Raw genomic sequence first — 18224 nt, 5'->3', positions numbered from 1 at the left:
GCATCACAGTGAGGGGTGGGGTGGGGGAGGTCCTGCCCCTCTGCTGGGGAAGCAAAAATCAGCTTAATTTAGCAAAGTGCTCAATGAGGCACAAGCCAGCTCTGAATGTGTGGAAAAAGGGAGAAAATAAGGGAGAGCCGAGCTTTGCAGGTCTGTAAGAGGGACAATAAGAGGAGGATGCTGGTGGCATTTCGGCCCTGGGCCCTGCAAAGGGACCAAGCGGTGACAAGCAGGTGATGCTGGGTGCAAGCCCGCTGCATGGCATGTGTGGGCTTTGCCATAGCTTTAGTCATAAATTAAGCAATCTTTAAGGCCACACCCCCTCCTTTGAGAGCGCCACGTGGCAAAAGACTCGAGGTATTTGCCCAGGACCTGCCCAGGGGGGCAAAAATAGTCCAGCATGGGGGAGACTCTCCTGCCTGGACCATGCCGCAGAAGTTGCTTGAACCCAGCAAAGGAGTCACTCGCACGGGACCGGCCCAGATTTGGAAAAGGGGAGAACAGAGACACGATTTTAGAAAGATGCCCATGATCGGAAGTATTTTAATACCACTGAGTCACAATTTTTAGTAAAAACCATCAGCAAAAAAATGCATTTAAAAACCCCAACTGGTCTCATTCCCGCAGCCATGTATCCCATAGAAAAGTTAATGCAATTTTATATTAAAAGAATAAAAACATTCTTACACACAATGCTGTGCTCTTGACATAAAACCGCCTTTTTGATTGATTTTTTTTTTTAAGCACAAGTTTCCTTTTCAATCCTCACTGCAGTAGCTTTTGGTGTGTATTTTTGGAGGGGAACCCCGTAAGCTGGGTTCAGCCAACCAAGCCCCTGATGGGTGATGACAGACTACAAGCACTGCTCTCCCCTGATGGGTGAAGAAGACATTTTTACAGGGGGTCTGCAATTTAAAAGAGAAAGAGGGCTGTTAGTCCTGTGTGAGAGAGAGAAATCATCACCCCAGGGATGAAAATGCATCACTTCCCCTCCAGCACAGACCAGGGCCCGAAGTAGTGCATGGGCATGAAATAGAGGAAAAATAAAATAAAATAAAATAAAATAAAGGAAAATGAAATAAGATAGGGCAAAATAAAACACAATCGAGTAAAATGAAAAAAATCAGCTACTTCAGCTAGCTAGCATTTAAAAAGTAATAAAAAATATATATCAAGCTCTTTGGATCATTTCCACTGTTTTTTTCTGCAGATTAGCTGGCACAGCACATGCAACATAGACAGACGGATGGAGATATGGGCTTTGGGGGGGATTTACAGACGAAATAGGAGCTACGGCATTTGCAGAGCAGTTAGTAGCGGTCGAGACGAGGTACAAGGAGGTGGAGGTAATTAGCACGTCGGTGTTTGAAGACTTCACCACCTGCTCCAGGGGATCCTGTCAGGGGGGAGAGGGGTTCGGGCACAGCAGGGAGGCATCAAAATTCATGGGTCTGTCCATCTGCTACCCAAAATAGCTGTGCTGGACCAAAAATAAAAACAAGCCACTGCTCTGTGTTCAAAGCGCCCTGTTTGCCTTCTTTAATTTGCCCAATGCCATTTATTCTTCTGCTTAACAAGGCCACATACTTGTGCCTGGTGAGAAATGAGCCCAGGGCAGATTTTAGCTGGCAGAGCTCAGCTGGAGCACCAGCAACCGGGGGGGTTCTAATTCCTCATCTGCTCGAATCAAGAATTAATAATAATAATATAAAAAAAAAAAAGTTGCTTTTGGGTAGCAATGAGGTGGGGGAACGCTTGCACCTCAAAAGCATCCCTCTGCCAGAAGTGGGGGTGGAGGGATGCTCGAGTGCTGGGTTGGGCTGGGTCTGACGGAGGCGGGGAGCAGCTCCCCGCTCGCTCCCAAAAGCAGGGCGGCAGGACGCAGAGGCGGGGGGGGGTCACAGCACAAAGCGCCTCTGTGCAGCACACCCCCGCGGGACCCGCACCGTGCCCCCACGGGGACCGGCATCACCCTGCACTGCTGTCGCTCCGCAATATCTCTGTGGGACAGACGGACGCAGTCCAGACACCCACAGTCCCAACCATGCCGGGGAAGCCAAACCCCTGCCCGTGGGGAGCCTGGCAAGGATGGATATGGGAGCTGTGACCCAAAACCCCGCTATTTTAGAGGATGGCACTGCAAAACAGTGCTGAAACCTGGAAGATGAGGAGGAAAAAGGTCTCATGGGGCATCCAGGGACCACGCAAGGTGGGAGTGCCAGGGTCTTGCCTCTTTTTGGGAGGGGAGGGAGGCGCTGGGCGGCAGGAGGGCAGGGTTAGGGATCAGACGTACTCCCGAGTCGTCGACGGCTGTGTCTGCCGGTAGTACTGCTGTCCTCGCCGCTCCTTGGCGGGGCAGGAGCAGCACAGGAGGGAGCCCCCCAGCATGGTGAGGCTGGCGGCCCCCCAGCCGATGAAGAGAGCCGAGCCGAATTCGTACCTGCGCAAGACAGAGAGAGCGGGGAGCATCAGGGAGTGGGGGCAGACAAGGCAAAGGTGCAAACTGAGATGAGGACACCACGGACACAAGGATGCCCGAAGGCCTGATGAGGTGACGGGTGATGTCGAGGCAGATATTGGGTTGTCTTCTCTCCCTCATCTTTCACATTGGCCGGATCCAGCTATGAGGTTTCCCTGTGCTTTAATCTTCTCTTGGGCTGAAACTCCGTGTGAGTGCTCTTACTCTGTCCCAGCGCAGAGCTGGTGTGGTACCGACTAAAGCTTTAGCATCAGGGAGATCTTCTGCAACATGGCAGCTGTGGGGTGGCACAACTCCCACCCCGCGTGGCACATCTCCCTGCGACCCCATGAGCTACCAAAACCGGCAAGGGAATATCCTATGGGAAGCACAGGGACAAGCTGGGATTTAGGCAAGGAGCATCCCCCCACCGGGCTCGTACCTGGCGTTGATGGGGACGGTGCTCTCTCTGAAGAACTCGTAGGTCACCTGTGTTGCGTACAAGGACACGGCGGCCAACGTGCACAGACCTGGACACAGAATCACAGAACGGTTTGGGTTGGAAGGGACCTTTAAAGGTCATCCAGTCCAACCTCCCTGCAATGAGCAGGGACAACTTCAACTAGTCATCAAGTGTTGAACATCAGCAACACCAGCCCATCACCAGACCTCTCCCCTTCCTTCCTCCATCAAACAGCTTTTAAAAGATGTTTGAGGTCTTCTCCATCAGAGAGGTGCAAAGGCTGGAGCTGCCTTACCAGAGAGGACAAAGAGGACACCTCCAGCAACAGCGATGCGGCTCTTGGTAACAGGATCCTCTTCGCCAACCTTGGTGCATTTCATGCCCACCACGCTCACAATGATGCCGAAGAAGCCCAGGAGGAGAGAAATCACCATGAGAGCCCGGGAGGTCTGGATGTGAACTGCAAGGCAGGGGAAGAAAAGCCACTCGCCAGCATGTGCTTTCAGCCACAGCCGGTCTCTCCCAAAGCAAGGTCACCTCGTCCCACGCTGGGGATGGACCTGTCCTTAACCCTGTCCTCACTGCGTGGCTCCCGTATCACCCCCTCCCCGCAGGGCTGGTGGGCAGACCTCAGCTTGACTCAAGGCACTGCTCCCAGTGCCTTCCCTGACCTTCCTCCTTGCCACACTCATCCTCACCATGAATTCCTGGGCTGGGAATCACCTCGCCCACAGCAGCACCACAGTTCCCAAATGCCCCAAGGGTGATACACAGCCCCGTGGGTCGTGATGTCCCCATGGGACACTGTTGGTTCCCAAACATGATGCCCACCCTGGAGCTCAAACCCACAGGAGCTGGGTGGGATCTCAGACACACAAACGGGCTCAAACCCATGGGGACAAGAGGGGCTCTGACCTGGAGGGGTGTGTTGGGACCCAAGAGGGGCTCAGACCCACGGGGTGGAGGGCGGAGGCTTGGACCCACATTGTGGCTCAGATCAGTGGAGGGGTAAAGGGGGCTCAGACCCTTTTGAGGGGGGCTCAGGCACATTAGGGGGTCTCAGACCCATGGCTGGGGGGGTTGTCCAAGAAGGACTCAGAGCCACTGGTGGGGCCAGGGGAGCTCAGATCCACAGGGGCACTTGGATGTGGAGAGGGTACAGACCTTGCGGGGGGGGGGGTGTATGTCAAACCCACAGAGGGGCTCAGACCCATACAGGGTGGGGGTTTGTGTGTCAAACCAACAGAGGGGCTCAGACCCATACGGGGGGAGGGTCAGACCTATAAGAGGGGTTCAGACCCACAGGCGGGCTCAGACCTGCAGGGGGACAAGGGCAGCTCAGACGCACAGGGGAACTCAGACCCACGGAGGAGGAGGGCTCTATCCTACGGAAGGAAGCGGGGCTCGTCCCCACAGGGCCCCGGCGCCCGCCCCGTACCCACCGTCGAGAGAGAGGAGAGAGTCGTGGAGCCGGCACTGGACCTGCCCGGTGCTCTGCGCGGCGCAGCTCATCCACAGCCCCTCGTGAAGCCCCACGGCCGTGATGATGGCGTCCCCGGCGTACGAGCTCTGCCTCCACTGCGGCAGCACGGCCGCCGCCAGCGCCGCCACCCACCCGCCCAGCGCCGCCAGGTACCCGGCCAGCTCCCGCGCCCCGCCGCCCATCGCCGCCGCCTCCCGCCTGCCCGCGCCGCGCTCCCCGCCGCGGCCGCGGCCGCGCCCCTCCCGGCCACGCCCCCGGCCACACCCCTGGGGGGACCCTGGGGCGGAGGGAGGGCTGGGGAGGGGGTTGGATCGGGGGATGGTGGGATGATATGTGTCCCGAATGAGAGATTTGGGGCCGGGGCGGTGTGATTTGGGGCTTGGGTGGGGGAAGATTTGGGGTCTGAAGGGGAGATTTGGGTCCTCGGGGGGAGATTTGGGTCCTGGGGGAGGAAGATTTGGGTCGGGGTGGGTTGGAGATTTAGGGCCTGGGGAGAAGAATTGGGTCTTGCAGGAGAGATTTGGGGCATGGGGGGTATTCGGGTCCTAGGGGGGAGATTTGGGTCTTGAGGCAGATGGGAAAATGAGGGCACACAAGGGAGGCAAGAAAGGGGGGACTAGGAGAGGTGAGCCCCCACCCCATCTATGACCCTTCACACTCCTGCCAGGGGCCAGGACCCCCCCTCCAGCTGCAGAGGCCCCGGGGGTGGCTCCAGGAATTCGGCATGGGAGAGGAGAAGGGGGTCATGCCCCCACGCCGCCAGGCCTGACCCTTGCCACTCTGTGGGGGGAACCCGGACATGCCACCGCAGCATCAACAAGAGCCAGCATTGACAGCAGCATCCCCCCTGCAGGAGGGGGACATGGGCTGTGGGGGGGATACGTGCCACCACCCTGGTGACACCAAGCAAGCGGCAGCCCCAGGACCTGGCAATCGTTAACCACCCCAGCCTCATCAGCAGTCTGCTCACGGCTCGGCCGGCCAGGGTCAGACATCAGGATGGTGGGCAACCACCAGCGGGACCATCCAGTCATCCTGGAGCAACCATCCCTGGAACCCCCCTCTCCTATCCCAATGCTGAACGGGACCTGCCCTACGCCCTCTCCAAATATTATGGGGGTGCGAGGCTCCAGTGGCGTGGGGCAGGATTTATTTACTCACATTCCCCGAATGGTTATGGTAATGGCTGGGGCTGGACACCCACGGGAACAATTTGATGCCCTGTTCGGGGGTGCTGCAGTGCTCAATGTCCTTCTTGTTCAAGGACGGCTCCCTCCTCCCTGAAATTGTGGGTCGCTTCCCACGCTGCAAGAGTGGGGTCCAGGGGATGCTGTGGGGCTTATGGAGGGGGTTGCAGCACCCATGGGACCTGCTTGCCCCTCAAAAATAACCCTTGTCCCCAGAAAATGCTTTCCTGGGGTTGCAGAGCTGCAAAACCCTTAGGTAAATGTTTGCAAGGAGAGAGGGATGCGTCCCAACACCTGACAACAGTCAAGGGGTGGGGGGTGGCAGCCACCAGCCCCCCACTCAGCAAGCCACAGCTTTATTAAAAAAAACACCTTTATTCACCCATTTTCTGCAGAAGGCACTTAAATAGCCGCAGGTTCAGCCGAGTGGAAAGGCATGTCTGCTACCGTGGCACCGGGTCCTCACCCCTAAAAGAGCATCCCTCCCTTGTCCCTCATGTCACCCCCCCCTCCGAGTCTCTGTGATACCCCAGGTCAGGTCCACTGGGGGATGCTGGATGCCGCAGGGGTGGTGCACGGCGTCCCCCAGGTCCCCATCCCACGTTGGTTGGGGGCAGAGGGGGGGTCCCATCTGGCAGCCTCACGGCTGAGCAGCCTGAAGCCGCAGCCCTGGTGTTGCTGGTCCCGGTGGGGATGTCCTGGTCCCCCACGGGACGTCACAGCTCGTCCTTTCCCACAACAACAGCAGCCGGCGCTTCCTGTTCTGGCTCCATCTCCCGCAGCAAATCCCCCTCTTCCGCACTGAAAAGCATCTTCACCAGGTCATCTGCCTGCACACGCTCCTGTGGGGCAGACCCATGGGGATAAGCATGGCCATTGTCCCCCCAAAACCACCCGCTGCTGGGGAGGGAGCTTACCCGCTCGCTGTGCCGAGGGTCCAGGGTGAACCAGAGGGCGATGGCGCAGCGTTGGCCCTTGGTCACGGCTTTCACCCCGTGGGGGTTCTCCGAGCCAGACGAGAAGCCCACAGCACGGCCGCACTGGGGCTGAACCTCTGCCTGCATGGGTGGGAGACCCTGGTCAGGATGCACTCGGTGGGTGAGGGAGGGACTTGGTCCCCCCACCCCAAGTTCATCCCTTGTGGTGGCGCAGGGGATGGGGCCAGCAGGAAAGAGTTGGGTTTCGTGCTGCAAGCGGGTCCTCACGGAGCTGAGCTACTTACAGTCTCCGTCTTGGCATCCAGCTCAGTGAAGTAGAAAGCTCCTCCTTCAAAGTCCCCATTGAGGTAGAGGATGGCACTAAAGGAAGTAGGGGACAAGCAGAGGTGGCGACCATCACCCCAGGCCACAGCTCCAGCAACTGGGAGCTCCCCTATCACCATGGCGAGAGCCAGAGGCAGGAGAGCTCAGGTTGGGCTGCTCTCCCACCCTGCTCCTCCTGACCCAGGTGCCACAAAGCCGTGGAGCCCTCGGGGGGGAGGCTCTGGCTGACAGACACCACCAGTACCTGTAATCCCGGAAGGTGTAGGCTGGAGGTTCCTTCACGCACACGAGGGCCTCTGCATTGAGGATGCAATTGTCCACATGCACCTCGTGGCTGTTGTCACTCCGGCCTTCTTGCTTCTCTAGAGTAGAACAAGACCTGGCACGTGAGGACCCCTTTGTCCCTGCAGGGCCAGGGTCTCTCCCCAGGCACCACGTGCTTGGAGGTGACAAGAAAGTCACCTGTAGCCTAAAACCCTTCCATTCGCTGGAGCAGGGACTGTGAGAGGCCATTTGGGTGGTGCAAGTCTCTGCTGACTTGTCCCATGGCATCTCCATGGCCCTCCAGACACTGTCTCTCCCAGCACCCGACCCCAAATGCCTCCAAGTGCCCTGTATGGTGTGAAGCTCCCTCCCCACTGGAGGCAACCAACAGAGCTGCTCATCTTCCCAAACTGGGCTTAGGGACAAGCTCCTCACACCTTCCTTGTGGGAAAAGGCGCAGGTTAGGGAGCAGCAAGGAGGCCTCCAAGGAAAGGTCCAAGATCAGACCATGCCAGTTGTTGGAGGGGACCCAGAAAGAACAAGAGGCCGAAGAAGACTTGCTTCTCCTTGGGTTGTCCTCCTCTGAGGCCATGCTCACCATCGATGGCTGTGCGGCACACCAGGTGGGAGTAGGAGAAGTGGAGCGGGACCTCCAGGCGGAAGTAGGACTCCATCATGTGCCGCACCTTCTCTGTCACGTTGTAGTAGAGGTAGGCGCTCTGCAGGGGCACCTTGCCCTCCTGGCCCAGCTGCGGGGACAGGCAGGACACAGGCTCAGCCCCAGGCAGGCTGGGCAAGCACGGGCAGCTGCCTGCCTTCGAACCCCCTCCTCCCTTGTCTCCACAGCCTGTTTCTACACCCACCCTGTGGCCACCCTAACCTTGAGGGCCTTGAGGACAGTCACGCCGTAGAAGGTCTCACTGGGGGTATGAGGAGATGTCTTCCCACGATAGCCATCCCCGGCCGAGGCAGCTGCCTGCAAAACCCAGTCGGTGTTACTGGTCTGACTTCTGAGCCGCAGGATAGGACCCTCCAGCACCCCCTGCCCCACCGCTGCCCACTCCTCCTGCCCCTGTGCTCACGTTGGTGAGTCTCTGCAGCTCCCGGCACTCCTCAGCAGAAAGGACCCCATCCACCACGACACGCTGGGAGCCGTTCAGGGTCTTGGAGTTCATGGTGACACTGGCTCCTTCGTACACCAAGGGGCCGCCTGTGGCACAAATGGGATCAGGAGGACACGGGGTGGGTGCCACCAACCCTGGGGTACAGCGCTGGGGCACGCTGTGCTCCTGCCACCACCCACGTGGAGGGACTGTGAGCTGGCAGCGAGTGACGTGGAGGTCCCCATCCCACCTCCCCTCCCAGTCCTCCGCACCTTCTCGGATGAACTTGCTCATATCGGAAGACTCCTTGGCCTTCTCCTCCACCAGCGTCTCAATCTCCTTCATGAGGTTGCCGATCTCCTCCGAGATCCGTGCTGCTGTTTCCCGCTCCACCCTGAGCACATGGCAGCCATCAGCTCCACTGCCCGACTGTCCCCATGTCAGGAACGAGGGGCACCAGGACAAGGGCAGGACAAGTTGTCTCCAGGGGCCAGTGACAAAGCCCAAGGCTGGAGAGGGTTACCTCAACCTATCCCTCACCCTGAGCTGCTTGGCATGACCAACCCATCCCCATTACCCCAAGGGCTGTTGGGGAGCAAAGTTCTGCCCTCCAGCAGCCTCTTCCAGCCCCAACACCAAAACACCTCCCTGGCAGCAGCTCCATGGCCATAGCCTTTGGCCCAAACCCCGTGGAGGAAGAGGAGTACATCCCACTGGTCCCCCCATTGAGTAGGCTTCACCATCAGCTTGGGAGAGCGCTCACTTTTGTTTCTCTCGCAGCCTTTTTGGTATCACCTCTTCGGGAGTCCAAGTGTCCTGCAGCCAGAAGAACAACACCAGGAGCTGGATGAGGACCTGGCTGGGATGCAGGCCCCTTGTCCCCTTCCCTTCTGGCCACTGTGACCAGCTTGGTCCAGCACCGCTCACCGGGTCCACAAAGGGGATGCCGAAGACGTCATAGCTGAAGAAGAGCAGCTCCTTCTCCATCAGGCTTCGCTGGTGGTACGCCTGGATCTCCTGCGGCAAGGGGGCAGAGGGACAGGGTGAGGGCACAGCACGAGGGCTCTGGAGATACGCTGAGCAAGGGCAGGAGGGTGCTGGGTTTACATCATTCCTGCGGTCCTTGCTCCAGACCCGCAGCCCTGGTTTCCCGGTCCCTCTGGCAGCCGGGAAGCAAGTGGCTTTCCCCATTCTGCATGAACTTCCCTGTCCTGTGTGGATGAGCCCCGGGGAGAGGACGGGGGAGACAGAGGCACAGGCACATCCCTTCTGCAGAAAGCTCTTTAGAAGCAGATTCCCTTCCCTGCTCCACCTGACATGGGCAGACCTCCATTCCTGCCTACCACCTCCCAGGCAGCACCCGAGCATCGGATCCAGCTATTTTGAAGCCAAATACTCTCCTTTTTAAGCAATTGCACTTCGGTTGTGAAAGTCTGTAGCAGAGGTGGGCTCAGATCCTCCTGCCTGCCTCTTAGAGACCTCTCCCACAAGAGCTGGTCCATTTGTACAAGCTATCAAGCCTTCACTTGGCCAAAGATATTTTGTCAATAATGTTCTTCACTCAGCTGTTTTCCAGCTCACTGAGCCTTGCATCCATCCATTCCTCTCCACCTTGCCACTGAAGCGTGGCTGGACCAGAGCAGATCCATCCAGAGCAGACCTAAAACCTCTGCAAAGGTCCCCAAGGAGTGGAGATGATGTCCTTTGAACGGCTCATCCCAGCCAGTCACTCACCTCTCGGGGTTGGATGGGTCCTGCCAGGTTTTCCCCCAGGACAGCGGTGTAATAGGCCAAATTCTGGTTCATCACCTCGTCATTTGGGAAGAAAAGCAAATAGGTTTTGGCGCATTCAATGGCTTTTTCATAATTACCGTCTGCAAAGAGAAATCGGGCTCTTATGGCACATCCAAGAGCATCAGAGACAGAGCAAACATGGATATGGAGGAGAAACAAAAGAAAAAGTCCTTGTTCTCCAAAGGGTCTCCCAAGTAGGGCAGATAACCTGGAGCAAGGACAACTGCTGCCACAAAGGCAAAATTAAGAGTCTGAGGTGCTCCCCTGCCTCCAGAAATCATCTCACCAGAAATCAGGGCCACTGCTTGGGTACTTTTCTCACTTGGAGAACATCTTGAAGCCTATTCTGGGCAGCAAGACCCAACCATTTCCAGGCTAACCTGCAATTTTCAGCCACTTAAGCACCCTGACCCACTTTCACGGAAAGGATTGCAGCCTTTCAATCTTCTGGAAGTTTGGGTTTTTTTCCTCCTTTTGGAGAGAAATCTGCACAGAAACAGTTTAATTTTTCTAAGGAGGTGAATACAAAATAAAATAAAATTGGGTATATTTGCCTGGGTTATAACTAACTGTTTTGGAGGGGGAGGGTGCCTCTGTGGTTTGGAGCGAGAGGTGGATAGCTGGCAGGAGAAAAAACCGAATGCTTCTCTAGGCTGTTATTTCACTTGGGAAGCAAAGCTGCCTGGGAACTGAGCATCTCAAGTGACGTGGAGGGTTCTTGCAACCAGGCGCTGCAAGGCCCAGCTCTCCTGTGGCACCACTTCAGGCTGGAGGAGTGGGGCTGCATAAACATCATGAACATCCACAAGGCCAAGCGGAAGGTCCTGCATCAGTATCAGTAAAGACTGGGGAATGGATGGGTTTAGACTAGCCCTGTGGACAAGGACTTGGGGGTACTGGCGGGTGAAAAATTGGACGTGAGCGGGCAATGTGCGCTCACAGCCCAGAAAGGCGAGCATATCCTGGGCTGCACCACAAGAAGTGTGGCTGGCAGGGTGAGGGAGGTGATGCTCCTCCTCTATTCCACTCTCATGAGATTCCACCTGGAGCACTGCGTCCTGCTCTGCAGCCCTCATCACAGGACAGACATGGACCTGTTGGAGCGTGTCCAGATCAAAAATGATCTGAGGGCTGGAACACCTCTCCTCTGAGGACAGGCTCAGATTGTTGGGGTTGTTCAGCCTGGAGAAGAGAAGGCTGTGGGGAGACCTTACCGTCACCTTTCCATATAGAAAGGGGGCTTACAAGAAAGATGGAGACAACTTTTTACCAAGGCTTGTAGCGACGAGACAAGGGGCAATGGTTTTAAACTGAAAGAGGGTAGGTTTAGGTTGGTCACATGGAGGAAATTTTTTATGGTGAGGGTGGTGAGACACTGGGACAGGTGCCCAGAGAAGATAGAGATGCCCCATCACTGGAAAAGGTCAAGGTCAGGTTGGACAGGGCTTTGAGCAACCTGATCTGCTGCAAGATGTCCCTGCATCTTGGGTTAGACTAATGATCTTCGAAGGTCCCTTCCCAACCCAAACCATTCTGTGAGTCTATGATTTCTGCCCATGAAGAACAGCCCATGTAGAGCACGACGTCCACCACCGATGGCCAACAGAGGACGGGCAAACGAGCTGCTTACTGTTGTAGTAGGCAAACTGCAGGTAGTTGAAGTGCGAGGGCAGGAAATCCTCCAGGGGCTTCTCTCGGCCGGGCTGGGAGGCCAGCTCTGTAACGCAGCCCTGCTTGCAGCTTAGCACCTGCATGTAGTGATCTGGTGGAAAAAAACCCTGTGTCACTGCACGTGGTGGCCCAAGGGGTGGTGGACACGACCTTGGGGGTCTCCACTCCAACCTCCTGCTCGCAAACAAGGCTGTTGACAGCTTTTCAGTGGTGGAAACCCCCAAGGATAGTGGCTGCTTACAGAGGCTGTGCTGTTCTCTGGGGAAGGAGTGACCATCCTCACCCTCCCACCCTTGTGTCCTGGTGGCCCTCTGCTAGTCCCTTTCCCATTTCTCCACATCCCTCTGGAATTTGGGGGGTTCCTGGGCATCACCCCCAGTGCTGAGCGTGGGCAAACAACTCCTGCCACTTACTGGCCACGCTCCTCCTAGTGAAACCCAGGATGGGGTTTGCCCTCTGTGGGGACCCACAACCCCCAAGGTGTTTGGGGACCTCTTTGGGGACCACCACCCCCCAGGATTGTCCCCAGCTCTTGAGATGGGGTGCAGCACACACAGCTCCCACCTGTGATGGCCTGGAAAAGGTCTGCGTTGTACTCCAGGTAGTTGTAGCCCTCGTAGTCGTAGGGTCCCTCGCAGAGCGCACGGCACTCGGCGTCCGCCACAAAATACTCCTCCAGCGCCTTCTCCAGGTGCAGGATGGCAGCAGCCGGCTGCTCCTCCGTGTAAAACCGGACACCCAGCCGAAACTCGCTCTGCGGAGGGATGGGGAATGACAGCGGGGGCTCAACGCCCCGCTCCCAGTGACAGAACACCCGGGGCGCCTTGTCCCCACGGGATGGACCTCACAGCACCAAGGGGGCATCTCAAGAGCTTGCTGAGCCAACAGCCGTGGTGTGGCCTCCCCAGGCCTGGTGGCGGAAGGGTGTTTTGGGAGGGGTTGCCCAAGGTGGGGGGCGGGTGGGGGGGTGTCTCACCATGTGGGGTTTGGCCTCCAGGTCAGTGAAGTCCTCCTCGCGGATGCCCGCCATGGCTTGGTAGTACTCCAGGTTCTGCCTCATCTCCTGGTGCCCGGGGTTGGCCGCGAAGAAGGTGTGTGCGGCCGCTGCCGCCTGTGCCGGCCGGTTCATCTGGGCGGGACGGAGCGGGGGGGTGAGACAGCACCCACCCCACGGGGCGGACCCCCCGATGGGGTGCGGAGGTGACCCCATCCCCGGGGCACCAGGGCGGCCGGGGGTCCCGCAGCTGGGGCAGAGGGCGGTGACGGGGGGCGGCTCCGGCGAGCTCCGACGTGGCACTGCGGGGTGGGGGGGCTGGAGAGGGACGGGCAGGGCCCAGGGCCGCCGTCCGACGGCCCCCACCCCACCGGGGCGGACAGCCGGACCCCTCCCGAGTCCCGGTACACCCCCCCGCTCCGGGACCGCCCCCGCCCAGTTCTCTGGGTCCCATCCCCCATCCCCATCCCCCCCCCGGGCCGGGATCCTTCCGGCATCGCCCCCATCCCGGATACCCCCGCACGACGACACCCCCCTCCCTTCCCGGGGTCGCTCCCGGTCCCGCCGCACCCGGACCGACCCCCCCACACCTTCCGGTCCCGCCGCCGGTCCCGTACCTTGAAATAGGCGACCTGGAGGTAGTTGTAGGGGCTGCGCTTGCTGAACTCGCGGTCCAGCTCCTCGCCCAGCCGGTACCGGGAGGGCGCAGGGGGCCCACAGCTCCGCAGGCAGGCGGCGCGGCGCAGCAGCCCCCGGAAGAAAAGCAGGTCACGGAGCACCGGTTCGGGCTGGGGAGACTCGGCCCCCTCCGCCGGTCCGGCCGTGGCGTTGGCGCAGCGCAGGCGGCACCGCACCAACCGGGAGCGCACGGCCGCCCGGGCCCGCAGCGCCCGCTCCATCTGCAGCACCACGGCGGGCCAGTCGCCCCGAGTGTACGCCTCGGCGCCGGCGGCGAACAGAGCGTCCGGAGGCTGGGCCGGCAGCGGGGGGTCGGCCGGTACCGGCCCCGCTCCCGATCCCGGCTCCGGTGGCGCGGCCGCCCGCACCAGTAGCACCAGCAGCGGCAGCAGCAGCGCGGGCAGCGCCATGGCCGAGCCTCGGGGCCGCGCCCGCGCGCACCCCGCCCCTCCCCGCGCCGGCCGACGCCCCGCCCCCGAACCGGGCACCGGGGCCAGCCGCGCCCCGCCCCTCCCGCCTCGCCCCGCCCGCAGACCAATCAGCGCCCGCAGCCGCGGGCGCCTGGAGCCCCGCCCCGCAGCGGAAGCTCCGCCTCGCCGCGCGGAAGGGGCGTGGCGTGGCGGGGCCGGTGATGGCGGCGGAGGGCGGTGCGGAGCCCGGCGGCGCGGGCCTGGGCCCGGGGCTGGCCCTGGTGGAGGGCGGTGCGGGCCGCGCCGCCCGCGTTGGCGACCCCGGGGACCTGGTGGCCCTGGCCCAGCAGGTGCAGCAGGTGAGGGCCGGGCCCCGGCGGCGGGACCGCGGGGGCAGGGCCTGGCCGGGCCCGGTGTCCAGCTCGTACCCGGTGTCCAGCTCGTACCAGGTGTCCAGCTCGTACCCGGTGTCCCGCTCCCTCCCGGCCCTCTCCGGGGGCTCCTCAGCAGCGGCGGCCCTGGTGCTTCCCAGCACGTCCCGATGCTCTCCGGTGTGACCTGCGGTGCCCCCCAGTATGCCCCAGCGCCCCTCCATACCTTCCCGTGTCCTCCGGTGGGCCGCACTATTCGCACTTCCAGTGTCTCCCGTTGCAGCGCAGTGCGCCCCGCTGTGTCCCACAACATCCCGGTATACCGTCCTGCTTCCCAGTATGTTCCACTGACTTTAATCCACCTCAGTGTGTCCAGGTGTGTCCTAATGCCCACTCTCCCGGTCCATCCCAGCGCCTTCCGATATGTTTTATTCCCCCTTCAGTGACTCCCAGTCCATCCCACTTCCCCCTGATATGTTCTACTGCCCCTCCTAGTGCTTCCCAGTTCATCCCAGCATCTCTCAGCCCACTGCAGTGCCTCCCAGTATGCTGTGCTATCCCCCCAGTGCCTCCTAGTACATTCTACTGCCTTCCAGTACTATGCCTGAGTCCAGTGTGTCCTCCATAGCTCCTCAGTCTACCCAGTCTAACTAAATCCCAACCCGTAAGTCCACTTGCCTCCTCCCAGTGCATCCCACTACCTCTCAGTGGGATTGCCTCCCAGTATGTCTTACTGCTTCCTTCCACTGCCGCCCAGTGTGTCCAGGTGTGCCCCAGTGCCTGGTCCCTGCTTCACAGCCATTGCCCCACTGCCCGGAGGTGCCGTGGCCGCCCCTCAGCCACATACGGGGCGGCTCCTGCACCACCCACGGCCCCGCTAAAGCCTCAAGCGAGGCCACGACTGCTGCTTATCCAGCACACACCCAGCACAGCGAGGTCTGAAGGGTCGTGGCTCTTCCCCGTCCTGAACAAGCGTCATTCTACCTCACAGGCAGATGACTTCATCCGAGCAAACGCCTGCAATAAATTGACCATCATCGCCGAGCAAATCCGGTACTTGCAGGAGCAGGCTCGGAAGGTGAGGACACAAGCTGGGCAGAAGGCTCATTGCCTTGTGCTTGCAAGGGGAGGGAGGTTAGCGTCTGTCTTAACTGCTGGATGCTGGGGAAGAGCTGTGGCCTGGATGTGAATCGTGGCCAGGGGCCAAGTAGAGAAGATTCAGGGGGAAAATAATGAGGGTTTATTGTCCGGTATCAGCTGGGGACACGGGAGGATGTTTTCGGTGCTTTCCCTGAGTCCTCTGTGCATCAGGAGGACTTCTGTTAAGGCAGAAGAGCAAGGGTGGCTCATCAAAAGCAGCTCGGGTGTCAGGAATGTGACTCTGGCTTTGGGACAGGCACCTCCTGTCTCTGTAGTGTGTGTGCTGTGCTCCTGGGAGGACTCGGCACAGTGTGGTGACGATGTGGCCATGGCTGGATCTGAGCCTCTGGGAGAAGATGAGCTGTTACCTGACGATGGGCTTGGCTTTGCAGCTTGTCCCAGCTCATTTCCTGGAGCAGGTGGCTCCGGCAGCAAGCCCAGCAGGGCTCAGCTATCCTTTTCAATTCAGACTTCACCCTTGGGGGTGAAATCTCAGAGCCTGAGTGAGAAAGGATCTGCCAGTCACTGCGACAGGCCTGCTGCCATCAAGGCCACTATGTCATGCAATCATTAACCGGTGGAGCCGGAGCTATGGAGCAGTCAGCTGGTGGAGCTGGGAAGATGAATTCCCCTTTGTTTGCTGTCCCTTCGCTTCGGGACTGCAGCAGGGAAGCCCCCAGGGTCCAGCAGCTGTTTATGGAGACAATGAACAAGACCAGCACGTGGTGGGGTCAGGCACAGATGTGAACCAGGGGCTGTGGTGAAGAGGTCCTTGGTGCATGGAGGTATCTCCACCTCTGTGGAGGGGTGTAGGAGCTCTGAGGTCCAGCTGACAGGGGAAACTTGGGGAAAACTTCATCTCTTTGGAAAGCATCTCCTTTATGGGGCAAATAAAGATGTGCCGCATGAAGCCAGACAGGCACTGGGGAGGATGAGGCCTCGTGAACAGTGAGTCAAGTGATGTATCTTGGGCTCTGGCTGAGAGGCAATAGTCGGCTGTCATTTTATTTCCTCTGTGGAAATTTTAAATTTGGTTTTGTTTTTTAGGTCTTGGATGAAGCTAACAGAGATGCTGATCTGCACCACGTGGCCTGCAACCTCGTGAAGAAGCCAGGAAACATTTACTATATGTACAGGCGGGAGAGTGGCCAGCGATACTTCTCCATCCTGTCTCCCAAGGTGGGTGGTAACAGCCCCTGAGGAAACAGGGAGGGGAAAAAACCCACATTTCTGCTGCTTGGGCACTCCTGGACCTCAGACAAAAGCACCAACTTGATGGAGGCATTTGTTGGCTCCTGCTCAGTTGGCGTTTGTCCGTGGTCTGAGTTACTCTGCTGGAGTAAGAGCCATATTATGAAGTTCTCTTAGCACTTGGTGGATGATGGGCAAGAAGACCTTTGGTGCATGGTCCTGAATTCTGGCTTTTGGTCGCTGCAGTTCTTTCTCTGAAGTAAAGACATGCAACATGCCCTGGGCCCTCCCTGTCCAGTGTGGCGGTCTGGCAGTACAGTCTTCTCAGGGGCTTCAGTCCAGGGAGTGAGTTTGTCCGCAGCTTGGTGAGGGTGTCTTGGAGGTATTCTCCTTCCAGGCCACCTGCTTTCTTATGTGCTGGGTGAAAGCTTCAGAGTAAAGCACGGAGCACGTAGACGAGCTCTGTGCAGGTCAGGGAGATCTGGTATCCCCAGGCCTCCCTGGGTCAGCAGCACTGTAGCTTGACCTGGTCTTAGAGTAGTTGGTTAGAAAATGGGATGTTCACATAGCTGGGACTGCTTCAAAGGTGGTAGGGCTATCCAGCACGGGCAGAGGTTGGGCTGAGGGCCAGCGCAGCCCAGCTCCACAGGAAACTGAGCAGCGATGTGAATCTCTCCTTTCTCTTCCAGGAATGGGGGACCAGTCCCCATGAATTTCTCGGTGCCTATAAGCTCCAGCATGATATGTCCTGGACTCCGTTTGAGGACATTGAGAGACGAGATGCTGAAATAAACATCCTGGATAAGCTGCTGAGCCGGCAGGCAGCGCTGCCCCCGTGTACAGAGCCCAACTTCCAGGGCCTCACCAAGTGACACAAGTGACCAAACGGGACCCCCTGCGCAGCGTCCCTGTGTGAGGACACACGCTGCCTGCACGCTGCCAAAGGCGGAGCAAGGAAAGAGACCAAGAAACAAAAATGCTGATGCTGCCAGTACTTGCTCTGTGCTTTAATGAGACTAATTCTGCATTCAGTCTTACTGGATTTTCTAGAATTGAGTAATTTATTTCTTTGATTTATGCCAAGCTTTAGAGAGAGGCAGATAGTATCAGGAGGAGTCAATTCCAAAAGGGCTTGGGGCAAAAAGCAAAAACGCATGGGGCAGATGTGATAAAGCTATAGAATATGTCCTACTTGTCTGGCTCTGGTGTACCTCACTCTGACGACCTGCAGCAGGTAATGATTTCAGGGCTGGATTTTGCCCCTCGATAAAATGCCCGTATTTAGGAAGCTCTGTGGCCTGGGAAGAGCGGTTGAAGCCTGCACAGAAAGGTCTGTTGGTCTCTGTCCCAGCTGGTTCAAACCCCTGAGCCTGTCACACAGGGTGACCCGGAGCTCTCTCCTCTGGGAAGAGCATCCTCAAAAGTGCCATGAGGACTTCAGGTGCTCTGCAAAAGGTGGGTGTTTCACAGTCCTCGTGTGTTCCCTGTGGCTTCAACTGGTTGAGCTGCCAGGGTGAGACAGGAACCTGCAGGCATTCTGAATGCCTCTGTGCCAGAGTATTGAAGAAAAGAAAATAAATCAATCTTGATCTCAAATGTACCTCCGAGACAGGCCCTGTGTCCTGCCTGCATGGCAGGCATCCCTTTGGCTTTTACCAGGGAGACTTGGTGGCATGTAGGGCTGGTAGGACATCCCCATCCTCTCTTTTTCCACCAAGAACTGGGGAGAGGCAAAGATCAGAGCTGCTGAGGAGA

At 58.5% G+C, this 18224-nt stretch overlaps 3 protein-coding genes across 3 annotated transcripts; 1 reads left to right on the top strand and 2 right to left on the bottom strand.

Annotated features, from left to right (window-relative positions):
* Nucleotides 1-529: 529 nt before the first annotated feature.
* Nucleotides 530-4701, bottom strand: CLDN19 (claudin 19). Its single transcript, XM_075114198.1, has 5 exons — nucleotides 4364-4701; nucleotides 3217-3381; nucleotides 2901-2988; nucleotides 2294-2440; nucleotides 530-905 (listed from the first exon to the last, which is right to left on the bottom strand). Exons 1-5 carry the CDS (start codon nucleotides 4584-4586, stop codon nucleotides 854-856), a joined length of 675 nt encoding a protein of 224 aa, XP_074970299.1. The 5' UTR covers nucleotides 4587-4701; the 3' UTR covers nucleotides 530-853.
* A 1189-nt stretch (nucleotides 4702-5890) lies between these two features.
* On the bottom strand, nucleotides 5891-13827 carry P3H1 (prolyl 3-hydroxylase 1). The gene is made up of 15 exons (XM_075114140.1): nucleotides 13297-13827; nucleotides 12662-12814; nucleotides 12250-12439; nucleotides 11645-11776; nucleotides 9955-10094; nucleotides 9148-9237; nucleotides 8984-9036; nucleotides 8493-8614; nucleotides 8200-8327; nucleotides 7998-8093; nucleotides 7716-7866; nucleotides 7098-7215; nucleotides 6814-6889; nucleotides 6509-6649; nucleotides 5891-6433 (listed from the first exon to the last, which is right to left on the bottom strand). The coding sequence occupies exons 1-15, from the start codon at nucleotides 13765-13767 to the stop codon at nucleotides 6308-6310; spliced, it is 2187 nt and encodes a 728-aa protein (XP_074970241.1). The 5' UTR covers nucleotides 13768-13827; the 3' UTR covers nucleotides 5891-6307.
* Nucleotides 13828-13946: 119 nt separating this feature from the next.
* On the top strand, nucleotides 13947-17660 carry C19H1orf50 (chromosome 19 C1orf50 homolog). Its single transcript, XM_075114205.1, has 4 exons — nucleotides 13947-14126; nucleotides 15130-15216; nucleotides 16326-16457; nucleotides 17159-17660. The coding sequence occupies exons 1-4, from the start codon at nucleotides 13989-13991 to the stop codon at nucleotides 17339-17341; spliced, it is 540 nt and encodes a 179-aa protein (XP_074970306.1). The 5' UTR covers nucleotides 13947-13988; the 3' UTR covers nucleotides 17342-17660.
* Nucleotides 17661-18224: the final 564 nt, after the last annotated feature.

Source organism: Phalacrocorax aristotelis, chromosome 19 (assembly GCF_949628215.1).
Source record: "Phalacrocorax aristotelis chromosome 19, bGulAri2.1, whole genome shotgun sequence".
Classification (NCBI taxonomy): Eukaryota; Metazoa; Chordata; class Aves; order Suliformes; family Phalacrocoracidae; genus Phalacrocorax; species Phalacrocorax aristotelis.
Note: the sequence above shows the minus strand (reverse complement) of the source record. Positions and strands in the feature narration are given on the sequence as shown.